General features: G+C 39.4%; 1 protein-coding gene across 4 annotated transcripts in view; it reads left to right on the top strand.

Moving 5' to 3' along the window:
• Positions 1-23,548, top strand: part of DYM (dymeclin) — a 382,103-nt gene that overhangs the window by 66,799 nt on the left and 291,756 nt on the right. For all 4 annotated transcript variants that reach the window (XM_043444328.1, XM_043444326.1, XM_043444327.1 and 1 more), the window contains one exon: positions 3,161-3,233. In XM_043444328.1, the coding sequence (XP_043300263.1) occupies positions 3,161-3,233 (73 nt within the window). The remainder of the gene's footprint in view (positions 1-3,160; positions 3,234-23,548) is intronic.

Raw genomic sequence — 23,548 nt, 5'->3', positions numbered from 1 at the left:
GGATGGGGTGAGGTTTCAGTGACCTTGTTCTGCAAGATATTCTTAATAAAAGATTGTAATTTATTCATTGTTTGAGATATTTAAGTCAAGGACTTGAGTACATATTGATGGTTCTGTAGGATATCACATTGATGTGTAAAATAATCTGTGGTATTTCCAGTCTCTTCCTTAACGTGGCTCAGAATACTCACCAGGGATTTGTAGGGTCTTCAATGACACTTGGATTGGTTGACTGGATTTTTTTTCTAGCTTTGTATAGAAACGGGTCTTTAAAAGTAATTTGTAAATTCCACACCCACCCTCCCTTTGGAAGTCTGAATTTAGGTTAAATCTGAACTCTGCCACTCACTGTAGGTAAATAGCCTCTCTGAGCCTTAATCTGTGAAATGATGATGATATCTACTCCTTAAGAATGATTGTTAGGATTAATGTGGGCTAGAGATAATGGAATGTTTATGATTTAAAGTATTAAAATATTTGGCTGGAGCTATAGAGGCAATTTAAAACTCTTTTAAGAGATTAAAAAAAGCACACACACAACTCTGGTTTGTAAAACTTCACAACACGGTAAACACATTCAAATCTCTGCAAAGTCCTTTACTCAAAGAACATCAGTTTACTTTGTCATGGACCTGCAAATTTCAAGGACTTCTAAGATTCTCTTTCCTGTAAGAAATGCGTGAATGTGTTACTGTAATTTTTGGCAGGTGAGTTTTATATTTACTTGTTTTTAATTGAAACTAGGGAAGATATTTTGCCTCATATGGAAGCTGAGTGATAAATGATGCGTGGAAACTAAGGCAGTATGAGTGACTTGCTTAATGTAAAGCCTGATAAGCAGTCAAATCTTAGCATTCTTGACTTGCCTTGCAATTGTTTGCTTCTAGAGTAACCCCAGAAATAAGAATATAGTATTATGCAAGAATGTTTTTGTTTTAGTAAATGGAAATTGTCAGAGATTTCACTTGAAATTTGCTTATTCTTTAGTTTTGTTAGAACTTTGACCTTGAAATGCTATGTTTTACTTGTATGAGATGGATTTATCAACATTATTTTCATTAGGATTACATTGATAACGAAGCTGTGAATGTACTCCTTAGTTAACTGGCTGTAAACTTGACTGAAGTCATGATTTGGATGGCACATGGAACCAAAGAGAGGTCTTTGTCACCATTTTAAGAGTTGAAATTTAGATGTGTTTACACCCCTGGAGGGAAAAAAAAAATCCAATTAGGTGCCATCTGTGGGTCCTGAGCACTTGTTCCCTCACCTCTGTAATTAAAAAACTTGTGCAGGCTGCTTGGCTAAAGCAGGGGTATGTTAGTAAACTGGTCAACTTACTTAGTCTAAAATGTTCTTTAGGAAATCAGTGATTCTGAACATTTCTGGGTCTGGGTCACCACATTCTCTAGGGTAAGGCATGGAATGACAGTTCAGCGAATAGATACTGAGTATATATTATTAATACATGCCAACAGACCACTTGTTGGAATAGGTTGTTAACTCACATGGGTCATGTTGGACAGCTCTGGATTTGAGAGAGATTGAGTTGGCTCTTCTCCTGACTTTCCTTCACTTGTTGAGCTAAGTGGTAGTGACCTACTGCTTCTAGAGTGAGACTTTAACATGGTTATTGAACTTGAGTCTTGCTGTGTATTCTTTTTAGCATTGATTGATGTTTTCAGTATGGTTTATGTTCTCTTCAAGCTTTGCCCTGACCTCTCAGAGGGCTGCTGTGCCACTTACTTCTATTTATTGCAAGGCAGGAAGGAATTACATCAAACTGAATACCAGGTGATGTGGTCTAGAAAAAAGAATTGCTAAACTTCTCTTTGAGATGCCAAGTGCTTTGATGTTTTAGAAGCAATTGCTAAATTTGGACTTGGACACCTGTGTTTAGTTCAGTGAACATGTATTTATTGAGTGTACATTATGCGCCAAACTCTTTGTCTGTCTTTTTCCCATAAGAGGGTCAAGCCCAGTGCATGTATGTGTGCTTGCGAAGTCGCTTCAGTCATGTCCGACTCTTTGTGACCCTTTGGACTGTAGCCCACCAGCCAAGCTTTTTAGTCCATGGGATTCTCCAGGAATACTGGAGTGGGTTGCCATGCCCTCCTCCAGGGGATCTTCCCGACCCAGGGATTGAACCCTTGTCTCTGGCATCTGCCTGCACTGACAGGCAGGTTCTTTACCACTAGTGCCACCTGGGAAGCCCCAAAGTCCAATAGGGGCATGCATTACCTGTAGGCAGAAGCTCTGGGATAATGTAGCCAACATTTATATTAACAGACAGATGCACAAGGCATAGATGCCGTGTAGATGATTGTTTTTATTTAGGGTGAGCAAGAGAGTTGGGTGTGTGCCAGTGTTGAAGGGTATTCTGAGGAAGTGGATACTGCGAGTGAATTTTAAAAGTAGTGGGTTAGAAAGAAGTCATAGGAACTGAGGGAAGACAGAGTTTCGTAGATATCGGCGTCAGTAGCACCTCCAAAGCTGGGAGCCACATGTGATCCTGATTGGCTTCGTAAGTTAGAAAGTCACTTTGGTTCAAGAAGTTTGGGACATAGGAGCATTTCTGTTGGAACAGTAGTTTGCAACCAACCTTTGCTGCTTACTTTGTGACTTGGGAAAGCCATTTTGACTTTGGCTCTTTGTAAAGAGGTGTTTAGACTCTCAGTGGGTTCCAGTCGTAATCACTGGGGCTCCGTGAGTTCAGAGAAGGCACTTCTGGGTCTGCAGGGAGATCAAGGGTAAGGTCAGATTTTCATTGGGGGAAGAAGTGCGGGTAGTCTATTTCTGATTTAAACAGCTGGAGCAGCTTGAGTTTTTATCTATTTTACATGTTTTGACTTCAGTATAAATTTTATTTGAAAAGACATAGTATAGAATAAGAAATTTGAAAACCAGTGGTCTACAGAAGTCATAGTTGCCTTCAGACATTAAAAGCAATATAATTAATTGCTGGTGTTCAAAATTCCTCTACTAGATGAAGATTATAATAGATGTTAACTTGCTCAGTGTATAGATTTTATTCAGAGGGCAGCTTAGTATCTGAGTTTCTGTAATAATGATTATTCTCATTAGGAATGAAAACTGAACTTCCAAACAACTGAATTCTACTTTATACTTTGTTAAAAAAATTTTTTATGTGTCTCACCAGGTTCTGACTCAGAAGATCTTTTGGAAGAATTGCTCTGCTGTTTGATGCAGTTAATCACTGATATTCCACTCTTGTAAGTTCTGGCTAAGCCAGGATTACTTTTCTCTTCTTGGTGTGTTGAACATGCTAATTGATCATGTTGAAGAGTTTGTGGGTGTGGCGTAGTACTTTCATGTATCGCTTTTATGTATGCCTCCGTGTACATCCTTGGGCTTCTCGTTGTCTTGTGTGATAATAGTTAGACTTTGATGACCTGTCATCAACACAAGAATTTTATGTTGTTGAGGGGAAGATAAACTCCTTAGCAACATGAAGCATATGATAAGCACAGAATTAATCTGTGTAAACCAGGGTTTGGGAGAAAAGCAGTTTGAATCTGATACATACATGGTAGATATAACTACCTGTCCACCCATTATTTATTCTTCCCTTCTTCCTTGCTTCTGGATTTTATATCTGGCCTCTTTTGGAGAGGTTGGATTTCTATTTCTAGCTTCTCTTGAAGCTGGATGTGGTCAGTGAGATGTAGGGGGATGTCCTCCAGTGAAACTTACAGGCAGAGCGCTTTACAGGGACCTGACTCACCTGAGAGGCATATATATATTTTCATCTGTGAGAGCCCACCATCCTGTTCTCCAGAGTGTGGGCAAGGTCTCCTTAGAGTTGTGTTGGACATCTTGGCATGAACTAAGAGAATCACAGCAAATTCTGCTTTGATGGCATTGAGCTGCTGAACCAAAGTGATCAACCACTACCCCTCTCCCGCCCCCACTCCTGGAGTTCTCATGTAAGAAAAATAGACCCCAACCAAAAAAAAAAAGAAAAATAGACCTTGTTTACACTGTTATAACTAGATTTCTGTTACTACAGCTGAATGCAGTTCCTGTATAATTCAAAATGTTTGTTACTTTTAAAGCAGTTATTCTCAACCTTATTTGTTGAGAGGAGCCTTTTTAGAATTTTTTTTTTCCTGACCCAGAGGGATCAGGATGGGGAACACATGTAAATCCATGGCTGATTCATGTCAATGTATGACAAAAATTGTAAAGTAATTAGCCACTACAATATTGTAAAGTAATTAGCCTCCAACTAATAAAAATAAATGAAAAAAAAAAAAAGAAAAGGATTCTTTTTCCTAATTGCCTCTCCAGAGTCCTAATGAAATTTGAATACTCCAGATACACTGAATATGTTTATATGCTGTGACTTTTTTGGAAGGCCATACATCAGTATAATATCTATGAAGTTTTTCACCCCTGAAAGAACCAGTTTTCCCCACTGGAGGGTGATCTCTTACACCCACTATTCAGAATGCATATTTTATTATTTAAACTATTTTTTTTATTTTTGGCCACACCACACGGCAGGTGGGATCTTAGTTTCCTGACCAGGGATCTAACCAATGCTGCTTGCAGTGGAAGTGCAACGTCCTAGCCACTGGACAAATGGGGAATTCCCGAGATTGCATATTTTACAGGAGTTATTGTTTGAAATAAAAAAAAATAGGTTTTAAGATTTATCGTCACAAAATCTCAGTCTGTTTGTAGATGTTGTTGGAAATATGCCCCTTGCCTGTGGCCCAAAAGGAAAGATGGGCATTTGTGAGAAAACAGACCTCTGTTGTGCATGAGTGCAGCACCCAGAGTTGTATTGTGACAGTCGCTCAGTCGTGCCCGACTCTCTGTGACCCCGTGGACTACACAGTCGATGGAACTCTCCAGGCCAGAGTACTGGAGTGCGCAGCCTTTCCCTTCTCCAGGGGGTCTTCCCATCCAAGGGATTGAACCCGGGTCTCCTGCATTGCAGGTGGATTCTTTACCACCTGAGCCACAAGAGAAACCCTTGTATTATAGGTTTATTGTATTATAGGAAGAATTGTGTTATAAGCTTAGAAATGAGAACCACCAAACCCTGTTGCGACCTGGTCTGGTCACATGCAGCCTGGAAGGTAGGGCTGAGACAGCTGAGGAATCACTGATAGGGAAAGGGCATGGAAAAAGTGTCCCAGGTAGTGGAACTCTTATGACAGACACAGTTCTTTACATGCCTGGTATCCTTTCTCACCTTCTTCTCCAATATTGTTGGGGGATGTGTGTGCCCAGCTTAGTTACAGGCTCTTTGGGAACTAAATGTGGTTCCATGACAGCTTGGGCCAGTTACATGTAAGCGGAAGTCAGGAGCTGCAGAGCATGTATCTTCAGCTCATTGCCCTTGGCCCTTCTCTTCCTACCTGGATGTGGAGGCAGTGCTCCGACCTTGAATCTAGGATGATGGGTGCCACACACAAAGAACAGTGTCCCAGGAGCGTGGGGTGTTGATAATGTTATGAAACGATTACACCAGCCCTCGATGGCTTATCTTTGGTTTTCTTCTTGTGTTAAAAGAGCAAACAGTTCCTTTGGTTAAGCCACTGTAGTTAGCTTTCTGTTACATACGGTCAGATGTGGGAGGGGGAACACACACATTGCTTGTTGTCATTGTTTAGTTTCTAAGTTGTGTCTGATTCTTTAGCGACTCCATGACTGTAGCCTGCCAGGCTCCCTTATCCATGGGGTTTCCCAGGCAAGAATGCTGGAGTGGGTTGTCATTTCCTTCCCCAAGACTCTTCCTGACCCAGGGATGGAACCCGCGTCTCCTGCGTTGGCAGGCAGATTCTTTACGTGTAGCCACCAGGGAAGCCCTGTGTGTTGCCTACTGTTTGTTTATCATAGTATGTGTGAGGCTTCTTGTGTTCCTGATGTTAATTTTAAAAACAGCACCACCTGTATTACATTTGTTCTTACCAAGTACCAGCAATTTCATATATATCCTAGATAAGTACATTGTTTTTGTTACTGTTGTTGATAAAATGTTGTGGTAAAGTTAAGGGGGATGGAAATGATAAATCCCCTTAGATAGTAAATAAGCCGTGAATACCATGTCGAGACCAGCCACTTAAACACTTGGAGAGCAAGTAGACAGTGTTGTAATATATCAAACATTTCAGTGTTTTAATGTGTTTATACTTTTTAAATGAACTGAAAATGCACAGACAACCAGATGTCTTGTATTATGTACACTCAGCTTTAACCAGCTGCTGAAACAATTTCTTATGATTTAATGTTCTTGGAACTCCATCCTACAAGAAGGTTTGTCTTGGTAACAGTTTCCATGTGAAACCAAACTCCTCTTCAAATGTTTCATCTACTATAACCATAGTGCAGTGTTATGGATCAGCTTATAATTTAAGGAGGAATATTAGCCTATGAAAACTGGTGATGCTCTGACACACCTGACTGTCATCTGTCTTGCTATAAACATTGAAGTTTAATGTGCTGCCTTAGTGGGTAAATAGCAAGAGGTATCTAATTTTAATGACTTTCATGGGTAATTCAAAACTTCTCTACCTTAAACATTTGAGACTCTGAAATCATTCTGTTAATATTGAAGGTAAGTGATTACCAAGAACTTAAAGTGATTACAAGAATTTAGAAATCTGTAAATTTTAACTGATTCTTCATAATTAGGAGAACAGGATCAACTATGGTAAACTCCTAGAATTTCTAAGAATTCATCTGTAATGAAAATTTACTTTTAAGCAGTAAGTGGATTCTGTTTCTCAGTTTGGATTTGTTGATAAAATATTAATTCTATGAGGTGTTAATCTTCAGTGTCAGATTAAAATTGCACACCTTCTGGGAATCCTTCCTTATTAACTCCATACCTCTCAGCTTTTATATGTGTATTTAAAAGAAAGATTAAGTCAGGCACAGTCTTGTGACTTGACATTTTTCAGTGTGTATTGGGTTGATCCACTAGAATTAAAGTGTCTTTCAAAAGTAAAACTTTGTCTTTTTAACTGTTATACCTTCTTGATCTCAAGGAGTTGAATGGGAGAGGAATAAGGTATGACAAAGGTATGTCTCTTAAGGCACTAATGGAGAGTGAAATGGAACATGGTTGGCAGGCTGGAGTTGAAAGCACTACACTTAGAATTTGGGACACTGGTTGGGTTCTTCCAGTTTTGCCATTGAGGTTGAATGGAGACTCTATGACTGTACCCAGTGATGGAGTTTAGATGGGGCCCTAGCTGCATAAGCAGTAATGTTGGATGGGCATAGTACTTGATGTTTTGAGGACTGCTTATGATGCTTTTCTTATTATGAAATAGAGTTTATTTTGAGAGCTTGAACAGGATTTCTTTCCTTGTCTGTTTGTTGCTGTTTCTGTCAAAGCTCTCACTCTCAGCTGTTTACAGCGAGGCTGTTGTTGAGAGCAGGCTCTGCTCCTTTCCTCTGTGCCACACTCTGGACAGTTCCTGGGAGTCTGCTTAGAGCGGGCCTTGCTGTGAGCTCTGGCCCCTTCCTCTGAGATCCGTTTATGTGTCTTCTCCTTTATTAACCTGTGAATTCAAAGAGGAGGAAGGACCAGGGCTCCTTAATTCTCAGCCTAGCCCTAATGGGCAGATATTTTAATTCTGTAATCTAAGAAACTTTATCTAGATTTGTCGTAAGTTATATATTGATAAAGATGTGATATTCATAATGGATTGCCTTCACTGCCTTTTCTGGGGGACGGTATGTGTGTGTGTGTGTGTGTGTGTGTGTGTGTGTGTGTGATGAGACAGTCTGCTGCTCGAGTGCAGAGGTACCTGGTGTCATCTACTGGCCTTGTCCATGTTACTCATTCTGCTTCAGTCATGCTGGTGTTGTTGCTAATTTGGAACTTGCCAACCCACTCCTGTCTTTAAGGCCTCTGACCTTCCTTCTCCTGCCTTGAATATCTTCCCTCAGACATCTGCATGGCTCATGTCCTGTCCTCCTTCAAGCTTCCTTCCTTCTGCTCAAGGTTCGGCTTCTTGGAAACAGTTGCTTTGCCTACCGTAAAATAGCACCCCTTCATAGTCTGTCCTTTCATCATGCTTTATTTTTTTTGTCCTAATGCTTATCACTACTTTTCATATTATTATTTCATGTTATTTTATTTCTCAAATAAAATTAGAATGAAAGCAACGTGAAAACAAGGGCTCTTCCTGTGCCAGCACTTTGTTTTGCTCACTTCTGTCCCCTTAGTATTGAGGTTAGCCTGGCATGTAGAGGACTCAAAAAATATTTGTTGAATGAGTAAGTCCCTGGGGGCACAGCTTATTCAGTGTGCTTAAATATTTTGTTTGCTGCTCATCATGTGGTCTATATGGAAACAAGGTAGTGTGCTAAGGAATAGTCCATTGCAGATAGAGTGGCTCAGAGCCCCTTGCAGTTGGTGAAAAAAGTGAAAGTGTTTGTCACTCAGTCATGTCTGACTCTGGTACATTGTATTACAAACACTAGGTGTCTTATAGATATTAGCAGTTTGGAGGGGCAGCCAGAAACTGAAACTCTGAGAAATCACATTTCACAACATTTAAGGAAATGGTAGATTGTTGTTGTTCAGTTGCTAGTCATGTCCGACTCTTTGTGACCCCATGGACTGCAGCATACCTGGCCTCCCTGTCCTTCACTGTCTCCCGGAGTTTGCTCAGACTCATGTCCATTGAGTCAGTGATGCCATCCAACCATCTCATCCTCTGTTGCCCCCTTCTCCTCTTGCCCTCAATCTTTCCCAGCATCAAGGTCTTTTCTAATGAGTCAGCTCTTTGCATCAGGTGGCCAAAGTATTGGAGCTCAGATAATTGGTTATAAATGCTGACTAGTCTGGGGCCATTTAGTTTAGGGAAAATCAACATTATATCTCAGTAGTCCTTAGATTCTTAGAAGGCAATGGCACCCCACTCCAGTACTCTTGCCTGGAAAATCCTATGGGCGGAGTAGCCTGGTAGGCTGCAGTCCATGGGGTCGTGAAGAGTTGGACACGACTGAGCAACTTCACTTTCACTTTTCACTTTTATGCATTGGAGAAGGAAATGGCAACCCACTCCATTGTTCTTGCCTGGAGAATCCCAGGGACAGGGGAGCCTGGTGGGCTGCCGTCTGTGGGGTCACAGAGTCGGACACGACTGAAGTGACTTAGCAGCAGCAGCAGCAGCATTCCTTAGATTATCCCTTCACAATGTAATACTTTCTTTTTCATTAAGTTAATCTGCAAAAAATATATATATTATGAATACACTTTGCTATGTGTATTTACTGTGTTAGGCCCTGGGCAAAGAAAGACATGACTTTGGAAGAGCTTAGAGATGGATGGATGCATAGAAAGCCCACTGAGAGGAACAGCTGATACACGCTGCAGTCATTTGGAGCTGTAGTGATGAGCTGCGGCCAGACCTTCAAGGAGGCAGAGAGGAGCTGCATAGGGACCTCTTGGGTATATATCGTGTGTTTGGGGAATACAAGTGGATTCATTGGATTAGAGCAGAGGGTTTGTGGGAAACTAGGGCTAGAGAAGCTATGTTGTTTGATGAAGTAAAGACTTGCATGTTAGAAGGGCTAACTGTCTATTATATTTAAGGTTCTCTTTATTAGAATGTATAAGAACATAATACATATATTTTAGAGATAATTTCTCTCTTACCCATTTTGGATGTATTTGGGGAGGAATGGAACTGTTAAGAATCTTATTTATAAAATTAACGTTGCTGGATTTATGAAGTATAATAAAATGATATAAAATACATATTCATTTGACTCACAGGTGTTGGTATTGGCCTAGATGTCATACTTTGTAAAATTTGAATGTTGAAAACTTTTGGTGCTAATGATAAATAGGTGGTTCAAGAACCTGAAGAACTGTAAACAGTTTCTTTATGAAGTCTGCAAGTCTTTGAGAGTGAAGCAACTGGAGACTCCGTGTTGGCGGTGAAGGGCCCAACTGTTGGGAAAATGTCTTTCTGTAGCCTTGCATGTTGATACCCAAACTCGTGTCAAATCCAGCCTCAACAGAGTGGGTGGCTAAAGGAAGTCAGCATTTAAATTTTAGGTGCTGTAAATACCTAGTGTAGATTTCTGGTTGGATTAGGTATTCAAGGCATTATAAGCACTGAATGAAAGATGATGGCATTTTCAAATACCAGTAAGACATAACCAAGTTCACAGTAGCTTATTAGTTTAAACTTGATTTTTGGTGCTTCTGGCGGGGGGTGGGGTGGGGCGGCAGGGGGGACGCAAATCCTAGTGAAAAAAATTTAACATGTAAGTCTTTACTGGGCTTACTGAAGAAATCTGACTGAGCTATATCCAGTACCACAAATGTTAATATTACAAGACATGTGCTCATATTGTTCATAATCACATAATTGACTATTGCCAAGGCATGTAAGAGACATTTTATAGTAGGAAAAAACACCATTAATTCTAAATCCAGAAACTAGTGTTTGAATCTTAGCTTTACCACTCATCAGCAGTGTCACTTCAGTTTTCTCATTTTAAAATTGAAGTTCATAGATCATAGCCTGTCACTTGGAAGAGACATTTAAAGGCATCTACTTCACTTTAGGAGAAGGCAGGAGCCTGGTGGGCTGCAGTCCATGGGGTCGCTAACAGTCAGACACAACTGAGCGACTTCATTTTCACTTTTCACTTTCATGCACTGGAGAAGGAAATGGCAACCCACTCCAGTGTTCTTGCCTGGAGAATCCCAGGGATGGGGGAGCCTGGTGGGCTGCCGTCTGTGGGGTCACACAGAGTCGGACACTACTGAAGCCACTTAGCAGCAGCAGCAGCAGTTCAGTTTAACATTTTAGATGTGGAGACTGAAGTGCATCAGTTTGGAGATCAGCTCATGTAGCCATTGAGGGACAAGCCCAACAAGCCGATAGTTTAGTACACCACGACCTTGGCTGCCTAGAGGGACCGGCAGCTGGGAGGGAGCGTCTCATCCTGGGATGAGGTCTGTCGAGGGCTCTCACTGCCAAGGATCTGTTGCTTAGTATTGTGTTGAAGACCAGAGTAAAACACTCGAAAATGCTTTTGTAAATTTTAAAATGCTTCATGATTATATAAAAATGTATTGCAGGACTTCCCTGGGGGTCCAGTGGTTAAGAATCCACCTTGTTATCCAGGGGATGTGGGTCCCATCCCTGGTCAGGGAACTGAGACTCCACACTGCTGCGGAGTACCTAGGTCCACAGGCCACAGCTTCTGAAGCCGGTGCGCTCCAGAGCCTGCACACCACAGCTGCTGAGCCTGAACACCACAAGTAGAGAGTCTGTGTGCAACAACGAAGGCCCCTGCATGATGCAACAAAGATCCCACATGCCGCGACTAAAACTGACATAGGCCTCCCCCACCGCCAGAGTGTGTTGCTTTACACATAGTAGGGCTTCCTTGATGGCTCAGATGGTAAAGAGTCTGCCTGCAATGCAGGAGACCCAGGTTCAATCCCAGGGTCAGGAAGATCCTCTGGAGAAAGGATGGGCAACTCTCTCCGGTATTCTTGCCTGGAGAAGTCCCATGGGCAGAGGAGCCTGGCGGGCTACAGTCCATAGTGTTGCATAGAGTTGGACACGATTGAGTGACTAACACACACATTACACATAGTGTTTAAGAAAAGCATTGGCTATATTTTCTTCTGAGTTAATTTTCCCATTTTAAACTTCTCAGTAGAAACTAATAGCCTTGGTCATTAACAAGTATAGTGGTCATAGGAAACAGGATGTATAAGATTCAAAAGCATAAGCTGAATCCTCTGTGTGAGAACTGAAGTAAGTTTCTTTTGTGGCAGCTTCTCTGACTGCTTTGGAGGACTGGCTCTAGCCTGGCATTAGGTGTGAGAGACTCAGTTTGCAGGATTCTTCCATATAACTCAGCCCTGAAAATGTTGAATCTCTGCCTTCAAAGAATTTTTGCTCTTATAAAAGCAAGACTGGTGACTTCCTTGGTGGTCTAGTGGTTAAGAATCTGCTTTCCAATTCAGGGGACGTGGGTTTGATCCATGTTCGGGAAACTGAGATCCCACATGGCTTGGAGCAGCTAAGCCTGGGTGCCACAACTAGAGAAGCCCACTCACTGCAGCTACTGAGCTTGAGTGCTCTGGAGCCTGTGCTCTGCCACGGGAGCTACCCCTGCGCCACAGCTGGAGAAGCCCCTGCACGCTGCCGGGGGTGCCTGTGGGCTGCAATAGAGACCCAGTGCAGCCAAAGTGAATTAACACAAGTAAAAAAATAAAAGCAAGACTGGTACAGGATGCTTTTGTTAATTTCTTTTCCTATTATTAGTACAAGTATCAGAAAATATGAATGAGCTGGTTTGACATTAATAACTGAATTTTAATTCTACCAACAAACAGTTGATTTTTTTCCTTTTTAATTTTTTGTCCTACTTATGTATCAATAAGTTAATTCTTTATAGAGTTTTTTCTTTTGGGGGCATAATCCAGATTACATTACCTTTGGATATCTAAAGCTAGTCATTGATGCACTTGTCTTAGATTATAATGTGTATGTGCATAGGGTTTGGGAAGGCAGTCGAGAAGCACAAAGGGGTTATGCTGAGAACTGATTTTGTCTTATGTCTCTTTAGTCTCCAGAGACAATCGTTTTTCATTATTAGCTATTTTGATGGTTTATATATACACCTTTACCCTTATCTTACCTTTATCTATTTAGCTAAATAATATAACAGTATTTCATTTTTCTAAATTAAAGGCTTTACTTTTCAGAACAATATTAAATTCACAGCAAAGCTGAGCAGGAAGTATAGAATATTCCTGTATCCCTCTTCCCACACAGCCTCCTCTGCTGTCAACATTTCTCACCACATTGGCACATTTGTTATAGTCGATGAACCTACATTGATGCATCACTGTCACCCAAGTCATAGTGTACATTAGGGTTCATTCTTGTTGCATTGTGCATTCAGTGGGTTTTGACAGGTGTATAATGACATGTGTCTGGTGTGCTTCTGTCCGTGGAAACTCAGCGTCGGACACAACTTAACAACTGAACAACAGCAGCCACAACATCCATCGTTATAGTTTCATAAGCATACTTTCACTGCCTTAAAATTCCTCGGAGTTCTGCCTGTTCATCCCTCATGCCCCCTTAAGCCTTGGTCACCCCACTGATCCTTGTATTGCTTCCATATTTTCACCTTCTCTGGGGTGTCCTGTGGACTTCCCAGGTGGCTCTGTGGCAGAGAATCTGCCTGCAATGCAGGAGACATTGGTTCAGCCCCTGGGTCAGGAAGATCCCCTGGAGAAGAAAATGGCAACCCACTCCAGTATTCTTGCCTGGGAAATCCCACGGACAGAGGAGCCTGGCGGGCTACCGTCCATAGGGTCGCAAAAGAATTAGACATGACTTAGTGACTATAACAACAGAGTGTCATATAGTTGGAACCTACAGTACAAGCTTTTTTAGATTGGCCTTGTTTATTTAGTAATGTGTGTTTAAGTTTCCTCTGTGTTCCTGGCTTAGTAGCTCATGTCTTTTTAGATCTGAATAATACTGCATTGGATGCAGTATGTGTACAGAAATTCACTTGATGCATCTATACACATATATAGCCCTCATATAAGTCTTAGAATTGCAATTAAGTGTGACCATTTAAAAATTTGATAAAAATATAGTAAATTTGGTAAAAACTTGTTCCCTAAAGGAAATATACCATTTGTAAGTTCCACCAAAAACATTTAACAGAGCCATGCTGATGTAGTCTGTTACAGGTTTTTTGTAAGTTAGAAATGGAAATCAGGATGGCAGAGTAGAGGACGAGTGCTTACCTCCTGCAAGAGCACCAGCATCGCAGCTGGCTGTTGATTTTTCAACAGGAGAATGCTGGAACCCACCAAAAAGAGATACCCCATGTCCAAAGGCAAAAATGGAAATCACATTAATGATCCTCACATGCATTCTCCCGTTACAAGTGAGATGACTATCTCTTCATGTATTTAAAAGCCATTTCTAAGTTTCGATGAAGGTTCAGCAATCACTTCTAATTTTTGAGAGCTCCTTTTCTCTAATTGTTCCTTGTTTGTGATGGAACTTTTAAGCAGGCATAATTGCACTTTGGACACCCATGTAACAATTTCAGTATATTTGCTTTATTATTGTGTATCCACCTTATCAGTGCATCTTAATTTTTTATTTTTTAGAATGTTTCTAAAAACTCTTGGTTGAGCTTTATTTCAAGAAGATAATATGGCTATTTCATCCATTTGATGCATCATTACATACATAGCATTAGTTCTTTGAGAAACCATAGACACTTGGAATGTGTTTAATATATTTGATCCACTCCATTACTATTTTACGTACGATAAAGTTGACAGATAAGGTGACTGATGAAGGTAATTGAGTGACATCTCTGATAGTAGAATGCAGGTTTCTTGACTCCTAATGTCCAGGTACTTTCTGCTCCATTGTTAATGCTTTTATAATTGAGGAGTATTACCATGCTTTTGATTTTTTTAACTTCAAAACTTCTCTGCTGTTGATAGTATCTGAAATATACCACTTTTTAGTCTTTCCTCATATTTTACTTCTGGAATCTTCATGTTGGCATGACATTGATATTTCTAATGTTTGGTATTAATCCTTTGAACTTGTCAGTTGTTTTTATTAAACTTATGTTCCATTTACAGTACTGTCAATTTCTTATCCAATAGTAAGTCAGAGGAGGATGTTTTTTCCTGCACATTTCGTTGACTTTGTCCTTAGCCAACACTAACACCCATGTCATGAAGGCTTTTGTCTTTATCCAAGTGTTCCACTCTGCCCAAGCAGAGCAGTGCAAGGTCATGGCGCTTGTCTTTTTTTTTTCTTCACATGAAATTAATAACTTGCTCCAACAGTAGTTTGTTCTAGGACATTTCCAGCCCAGATGGTGGAAAGTTCTTGGGATAACATGGCAGCCGAAGCAACATTTTGGCTTTTTAAAGTTGACTTTGTTTTGGCGATTGTGTAATGAAAATCTTCTGAAGATTATACAAGGACATTAAACAAGAAAGATCTGTTGGCCTAAAACATTTTTCATCTTTTAAAAACCACCACACTCAGCATGGTGGAACTTTGGTTTCTTTCAAGTATTGGCCTGTCTTGGCTCTTTTCCCTGATTATTTGGCACCTCAGATAGCCCAATTAATAGATTTAAAACTTTGTTGCTTTGAATATAATGTTGCCTTGAATTCCTTTTTTGAACACTATAGAAAGTTACAGCAAGAATTGACACTAGAGATCATCTTGCCTAATGTATTTATTTACAAATAAGAAAACTGAGACCGAGGGGAGTTATTTTTTGAAGTGAACAGAGTAACTTCAGTAGAGAACTGAGAAGCAGAGCCTCTGTTTTCTAACTTGGGGACAGTGACTCATTTAGCATACAGCAATATGTTTTAGGTTTTTGCTTATTCTTATTTCTGTGTCATCAGATTGTAATCAGTAAATGTTTGATTTTATCATTTATGATAATCCTCTATTCTTGATTAATTTCATTTTCAAGCAGGTGATAGATACATTTATGTTGTTCCAATATCAAACTCATAAAAGTGCACATGAACCATCTCCTGCTTGTCCTTGTTCCCCATCTCTGCAGCCCTCCTGTTTGTCTGCATAGTAACCACCGTTCATGCTTGGTTTCTTATGTATCCTTCCTGATTTTTTTATGCATGTATATTCAGTTATGAATTTAGATTCTTATTTCCCCCTGTATTCATGTAAAAGGTAAGAAATTATGCATAGTGTTTTGAATTTTCTTCTTTTTTCAGTTAGCAGTCTATCTTGGCAGTTTCTGTATACAAGCATTTAGAGAGCTTTCTCATTTTTGTGTTTCAAGTAAAACGTTTATTGATATATACTTCAGGTTCTCCAGAATTTACCCTTTCAAAGTATCTATTTACTTGGTTTTTAATAAACTCATAAAAGTTGTAAACCTGTCACTGCTGTCTAATTCCAGAACTTCATTACCCCAAAAGAACCCCTCTACTTATTAGCAGTCATTCCCCATTTCCCTCACCCTCTTGCCCATAGTAACCACTGATCTGCTTATTGTCTGTATGGATTTTCCCTTTATAGACATTTCATATAATGGAATCATACAATGTGTGGCTCTTTGTATCTGTCTTCCTTCATAATGTAGCATGGTTCATCCATGTTGTAGCATGCCCCAGTACTTCATTTCTTTTTATTGTATGAATATATACCACATTTCGTTTCTCCATTTGTCAGTTGATAAATATTCTGGTTGTTTCTACTTTTTGGCCATTATGAATAATACTTCTGTGAACATTCATGTACAAGAGTTTGTGTGGACATGGTTTTCAGTTCTTTTGGGTATATAGCTAAGAGTAAGGTTACTAGGTCATGTGATAACTCTGTTTGACTTTTTGAGGAAATGCCAAACCTTTCCGTAGTGGCCTCATCATTTTATTCCCACTAGCCTTGTGTGTGAGTTCTGATTTGTCTACATCCTTTTTCATTCGTTTTTAAAAGTTGCGTTGTATTCTGTTGTATGTCAGTATCAGTTTATATTTAATCATTCCCTATTGTTGGGCATTAGGATTGCTAACATCTTTGTGCTAATGTTTTTTGCTCATTCTCATATTGGCATCTTTATTGTATCTATTTCTAGGACCCGTTTTACATTAGAAAGATTAGTCCTTTGTGACATTGTGTTTTTTCTATATGTGCCTTTTGACTTTTTTGCTATTAGTGTGTATGTGTTTGCCATGATAAATTTTTAGAAACTATTTTTAAGAAATGGAATTTATCAATCTGTTACAGCTCTTAGGCCTTCCAAGCTTCTTGTTACCTTTTTGGCCTCATCTCTGACCACTCTCCTTGCAAACTCCCTTCAAGCTGCATTGGCCTCTGCCATTCTTTGAATATGCTAGGCATGTTCCTACCTCAGGGCCTTTGCATGTGCTGGTCTTTCTTTCTAGAAGATTTTTCCCTTGCTTGTTTATTTCTTTCAAATCTTAGTGCAAATGTAAACTTCTTGTTGAGTGTTCCCACTTAAAATTATAACACACCTGTGATAGATGTCAAATTTTGAAGTTAATGAAATATGTATTTACTTTTTATATAACAAATTGGGTGTTAGAATGCTGTTATTTTCTTATGAAGGAACAAAAATTTCTAGGTGTAAAACCTTTCAAATAGTGCTTAAATGCTTTTAATGACTAAATGCCTTTAATGAGACTGAATCTGTGGCTTTGTGCTAGTATTTGAAAATTTAACTTAGGTCTTTGGTAACTGTAATGGTTAATTTTTGTGTGACAGTTTGAGCTGAGGGATGCCCAGAGATCAAATGTTAGTTCATTATTTCTGGGTGTGTCTCTGAGTGTGTTTCTGGAAGCGATTAGCATTTAAATTGGTAGATTTCATGAAAAAGATCATATGCACTAGTGTTGGTGAATGTCTTGCAGTCCATTGAGGACATGAATAGAACAGGATGGTGGAGGATGGGCCAGCTTGTTCCCTGTCTTTAGCTGAGATACCCATCTCTTTCTGTCTTTGGATGTTGGCACTCCTGTTTCTTGGGCCTTCCCACTCAGGCCAAGGCTTTCCTGCTTCTCAGGCCTTTAGGTTTGGACTGGAACTACACTGCTGGCTTTCCTGGGCCTGCAAAGGGCAGATAATGGGACCTTTTAGCCCCCATGATTGTGTGAGCCAATCTCTTATAAATAGATATAAATTTATATATATACATGTGTGTATGTGTGTGTGTGTGTGTGTATCTCCTTACATTCTGTCAGTATATTTAGGAAAGCCCTAAATAATGCAGCAAGCGTGGCTAGTTCATTGCTGTTGTCTGAATGTTCCTGTCCTCCACAAAATCATGTTTTAAAATCTAACCTCTGCAGTTAGAAAAGACCCTGATGCTGGGAAAGATTGAAGGCGGGAGGAGAAGGGGACGACAGAGGATGAGATGGTTGGATGGCATCACCGACTCAATGGACATGAGTTTGAGTAAACTCTGGGAGTTGGTGATGGTCTTGGAGGCCTGGTGTGCTGCAGTCCAAGGGGTCACAGAGTCGGACACGGCTGAGTAACTGAACTGAACTGAACTGAACCTCTGCAGTGATGGTGTTAGAAGGTTTGGGGCCTCTGGGAGATGATTAGGTAACAAGGGCCGAGCCCTCATGAATGGGATTGGTGCCCTTCTAAAAGATACCCATGAAAATGTCCTTGCTGCCTTCTATAATATGATAACACAGCAAAAACATACTTAATCTTTATGAACCAGAAAACCAGCTCTCATCAGGTACTGGATCTGCAGGTATCTTGATCTGGACTCTTTGCTTCGAGAGTTGTGAGGAGTACATTTCCATTGTTTATTATATAAGTTTGTTATTGCAATTCAAAAGGACAGAGACACTGGGTTGTTTTTCCTAGTTGCAAATCTCTGGTACTTTGATTGTTTACAGTGAAGTGAGAGACAGAAATAATTCAGAAAACCTTTGGTCAAAATGAGATTAGAGATGATCCTCAGACCTTCTCTCCTGATACTTTTTTTATTTTTTGGGAAATTTCCCAGTGGAGACAGCCAGTTTGAAGCAATCTTTCTCCTACTCATTTTCCTTTATGTCCTTCCCATTTTGAAAACTTAAATATAATAAAAAGTAGTCACCTATAATCTCATCTTCCAGGATTGCTGTTTTTGTTCTTCGCATATGAACATCTGTATGTGTATTCATTCATATGGTGCACAGTACTGATCTGCTGTCTTTGCTCAGCATCACATCTTGAAGCAAATATTTAAATATATTGTTTCAAAAGTAGATGGAATAACTTGTTTTATGAAGCCAGCATACCCTGATACTGAAACCTAACGATGACATTCCACAAAAAAGAAAGTCACAGACTTAATATTTCTCATGAATATAGGAGAAAAAGCTTTAAAAAAATTAGCAAATTGTATTCAGCAACAATGGAATAGGATTATACAGTATAACCAAGTGGGGCTTATTATCTCAGGGATACAATATTGTTAACACTTGAGAATCAATATAATATGCCACATTAATAAAATAAATTAGAAAAGCTATTTGATTGTCTCAGTAAATGTGGAAAAAGAGTTTGACCAAATTCAGCATCTATTCATGGAAAAAAAAACTCTCAGCAAACTAGGAAGAAACATCTTCAACTAGGTTAAGGGCATCCATGAAAAACCTGCAGCTAACATCACACAGAATTATGAGAAACTAAAGCTTTACCTCCTCTGTGATTAGATATGAGTCAAGGGTGTTTGCTCTAAGCATTTCTGTTTGCTATTATATGAGGCCCTAGCCAGTTCAAGAAAACAAAGAATAAAAGGCATAGAGATTGGAAAAGAAAAAGTAAAAGTGTCTTTATTTGCTGGCAACATGATTGTTTATGTAGAGGGCCCTGAGGAACATAGAAAAGCTACCTGAACTGAAAAGTGAGTTTAGCAGGTTTCCAGTTTACAAAATGATTATACAAAAATCACATACTAGTAGCAAACAACTGGAAACTAAAACTTTAAAACTTCCATTTTAAAACAATGTGAAAACATGAAATAGTAAGTTCAACAAATATGTGTACAACTTATGTACTGATAACTACAAAACATTGCTCAGTGAAGTCAAAGAAGACCTAAACGTAGACATACATTGCGTTCACAAATTGGAAAACTCAAATGTTCTTAAGATGTCAGTATCACCCAGATGGAACTACAGAGTCAGTTTATCACATTTGTACCAGGTTTTTCGTTTGTTTGTTTTTTTCTAGACACTGACAAGCTGATTCTAAAATGTACTTGGAAATGCAAAGAACCTAGACTATCTGAAGAAATAATTGAAAAGGAGGAACAAATGGAATACTTAACACTATGTCTCTTCCCAGTGTGCTGTAGAGCTACAGTTTTGTTTTTGCTTTTGAGATTTATTTCTGTTTTGGCTGTGGTGGGTCTTTGTTGCTGTGCGTGGGCTTTCTCTAGTTGTGGAAAGTGGGGACTAGTCTTTGTTGCAGTGCCCAGGCTCATCATTGTGGTGTCTTCTGTTGTTGCAGAGCACAGGCTCTAGGGTGCACGGGCTTCAGTAGTTGTGGTGCATGGGCTTCGTTGTTCCATGGCAGGTGGGATCTTTCCAGTCCAGGGGTCAAACTGGTGTCCCTTGCATTGCTCGACTGATTCTTAACCATATGGACCTCTAGGGAAGCCCAAAGCTACTGTTTTGAAGATAATGTGGTATTGACCAACTAATAGACAAATCAATCAGTGGATGAGTTTGGTGAAAAAGTGTTAGTCACTCAAGTCATGTTCGAATCTTTTGCCACCCCATGGACTGTAGGCTGCCAGGCTTCTCTCTCCATGGGGTTTCCAAGGCAGGAATACTGGATTGGGTAGCCATTATCTTCTCCAGGGGATCTTCCTGATTCAGGGTTGGAACCTGAGTCTCCTGCCTTACAGGCAGATTCTTCACTATCTGAGCCACTAGGGAAGCCCTGGAGGGAGCCAAGAAATAGATCTGCACTTCTGTGGTCAATTGTTTTTGTTTTTTTTTTTGAGAAAAACAGCAAAACTATTCAATTGGAGAGGGGAATGTTTTTAAACTAATGGTGCTGGGAAAGGTAGTTATATGAGAAAATGAAACAAAGAAAACTTTTAACTCCTATCTTCACATGTAACACAGAATAATATACACAGTCTTGGTTTAGGCAAAGAAAACTTAGAAAGGATACAGAAAGCAATAGCCATAAAAGGAAAGTCTTGATAAGTTAAACTTCTTCAAAAATAAAAATCTTGCCTCCTCAAAAGAGACTGTTAAAAAAAAAAACAGTCAAGCCACAGATGGGAGAAAATGTCTGAAACATAACTAACAAAAGAATTTATTCTTGAATATATAAAGATCTCTTACAATTTAAAAATAATTAGGCAAATAACCCAATTAAAAATGAACAGAAGATTTAAATTGATACTTCACAAAAAGGATCTGTAAATGGCCAGTAAACACATTGAGTTTTGATGTTATTATCCATTAGAAAATGCTAATTAAAGCTATAGTAAGATATCACTATACACCACTAACATAGATAAAACTAAGAAGAAAAATTGTACTGAATGTTGGTGAGAATGTGGAGCAACTGAAACTTTCAGAAATTGCTGTAGATAAAGAAGCCAGTCTGAAAAGGCTACATAATGTATTACTCTAACTACATTTTGGAAAAAGGAAAAACTATGGAGGCAGTAAGAAAATAAGTGTTGTCCAAGGTTTTGCAGGGAAGGAGGGATATAGAGGTAGAACACGGGGTATTTTCAGAGCAATGAAACTGTTGTGTATGATACTGTAATCATGGGTACATGTTATTACATTTGTCAAAATTTATTGTGATTGTAGAAGTCACATGGCAATAGTGAACTGTAATATAAATTATGGGCTTTGGGTGATGATAATTTGTCAATGTTAGTTAACCATTTTTAACATCTATGCTGCTCTGGGGTGTGGAGGAGGCTACACATCTGCGGGGGCAAGGGATATATGGGAATTCTCTGTATCCTCAGTGTTGCTGAGAACCTCAAGCTGTTTTGAAAAATAAAATCTGTATAAAGAATTGCTTCAATATATAAAATGGTACAACCAGTTTGAGAAAAGGTTTGACAGTTTCTCGTGAAGTCAGACATCCACCTCTCCTCTCATCTAGCAAGTTTATTTTCAGGCATCCACCTACAAGAATTGAAAATAAATGTTTGCAAATGACTTATATGCAGATGTTTGTAAGTCTTTTTAAAATACTTTTTCATAATAGCTCTGATATGGAAACAAATGCCTCTTAACATTATCTTGTTGTCTCTCTCTACTTTATTCTGGGTTATTTCTTATGACTTAATGTCCAAGTCACTGAATCTCTCTTCAGCTGAGTCTAAATAATGCTGTTAAACCCATTTATAGAGGTTATTTCTTTCCTTCCTTCCTTCTTTTCCCCCTCCCTCCCTCCTTCTCTTCCTGTGTCCCTCTTCTCTCCTTTCTTCCTTTCTTCTTATTTATTTACTTATTTTTTTAAAATCAAGTTTTAAAATTTGGCTGTTGTTTTTTTTTTCAGCTCAAGACATTTTTTTCCTAGAACTTAAAAAAAAAAAGCCTGCTATATTTATATAATTTACAGATCCTTGAGAAAATTTTCATTTGATAAATTTGGTTTTTATTCCATAAGTAGAGCAAGTATATTTGTGTTTGGTAATTAATTACTGTTGAAAGAGGGTTTTTTGTTTGTTTTGTGGGTGTATGGTGATTCTTGTTCATGTACTCTTATCTCTTTATGTGCCCATTTTTTATTGTTTGCTAGTTTTTGCGTTTGTAGAGTTGTAAAAATAATTTGATAGGATAATTTTATCTTTCTTCAAAGAGGATTGTCTGTTTCTCTGGGTGCCTTGGATTCTTCTTAATTCTGTTTCAGAATTTTCCTGACCACCCAGGGAACTTAAAGCTCAGTTCTAGTCCATGAGACTGTTGATTTCAGGATCCCCTTGAGAATCTCTGCCCTGTATGGGGAGTGGATTTCTGCGGCTTGCTCCCTGGACAGCCTTGGACTCCAGCTTTTGTCCCCTAGACTGTCAACCCTGTCACAAGCACTGCTCAGATTCCAAACCACTGCTTATGGATCAGGAAACATCCCAAGGCCAAAGCAGTTCCAGAAGTCAAGCTGACCTCTAGGTTTTCCTAGTGCCTCAGTCTTGGTCTTGTGTTAATAATGCTTCATCTTTTACTAGCTCTTTGGTCTTTTTAGAACGCGTCCTTCCAGACCCTCCCGTCAATGATTTTTGTTGACTTCATCAGGAATAGTCTTCTGAATTTTCTGTCCATCACTGTTGGAAATGGAAGTAGTCTTATATCCTGTGATCTCTTTAAATATTATTTAGTTCTGTAAGTTAGTGTATAAGCAGTGTCTTATTATATTTTTCATTATTTTCTAATATTAGTTGATTTTTTTGGTTCAGCAAATATTTTCTTGTATGATATAGAGTATGAGAAGCATTATAGTTGTGGGTTTTCTGGAGAAGGTGAAACTAGTGCAAAGTCTTGAATGACAGTACGAGTCAGCCAAGCAGTTTGGGGGTGAGCATAGAGGGAGGAGGTGTGAGGGAACATGGTAACTAGATAGATAATTGATGGATAGTTACATTTTATCCATGTGTGCCTTTAAAATGTACTTAAGTGACTATTTCAGAGGTTTTTCTATCTAGATCATTGTTTCTCTCTAACCCCCATTGTTGTTTGGTTGCTCAGTCGTGTCCCACTCTTTGCGACCCCATGGACTGAAGCACGCCAGGCTTCCCTGTCCCTCAACATCTCCCGGAGCTTGCTCAAACTCATGTCTGTAGAGTCAGTGATGCCATCCAACTATCTCATCCTCTGTCATCCCCTTCTCCTCCTGCCTTCAATCTTTCCCAGTGTCAGGGTCTTTTTCTAATTAGTCACTTCTTCACATCAGATGGCCACAGAATTGGAGCTGTAGCTTCAGCATCAGTCCTTCCAGTGAATATTCAGGGTTGATTTCCTTTAGGATTGACTGGTTGG

The sequence above is a fragment of the Cervus canadensis genome, chromosome 23, assembly GCF_019320065.1.
Source record: "Cervus canadensis isolate Bull #8, Minnesota chromosome 23, ASM1932006v1, whole genome shotgun sequence".
NCBI classification, from domain to species: Eukaryota; Metazoa; Chordata; class Mammalia; order Artiodactyla; family Cervidae; genus Cervus; species Cervus canadensis.
The sequence above is the reverse complement of the archived record's forward strand: the minus strand, read 5'-3'. Positions and strand labels throughout refer to the sequence as shown.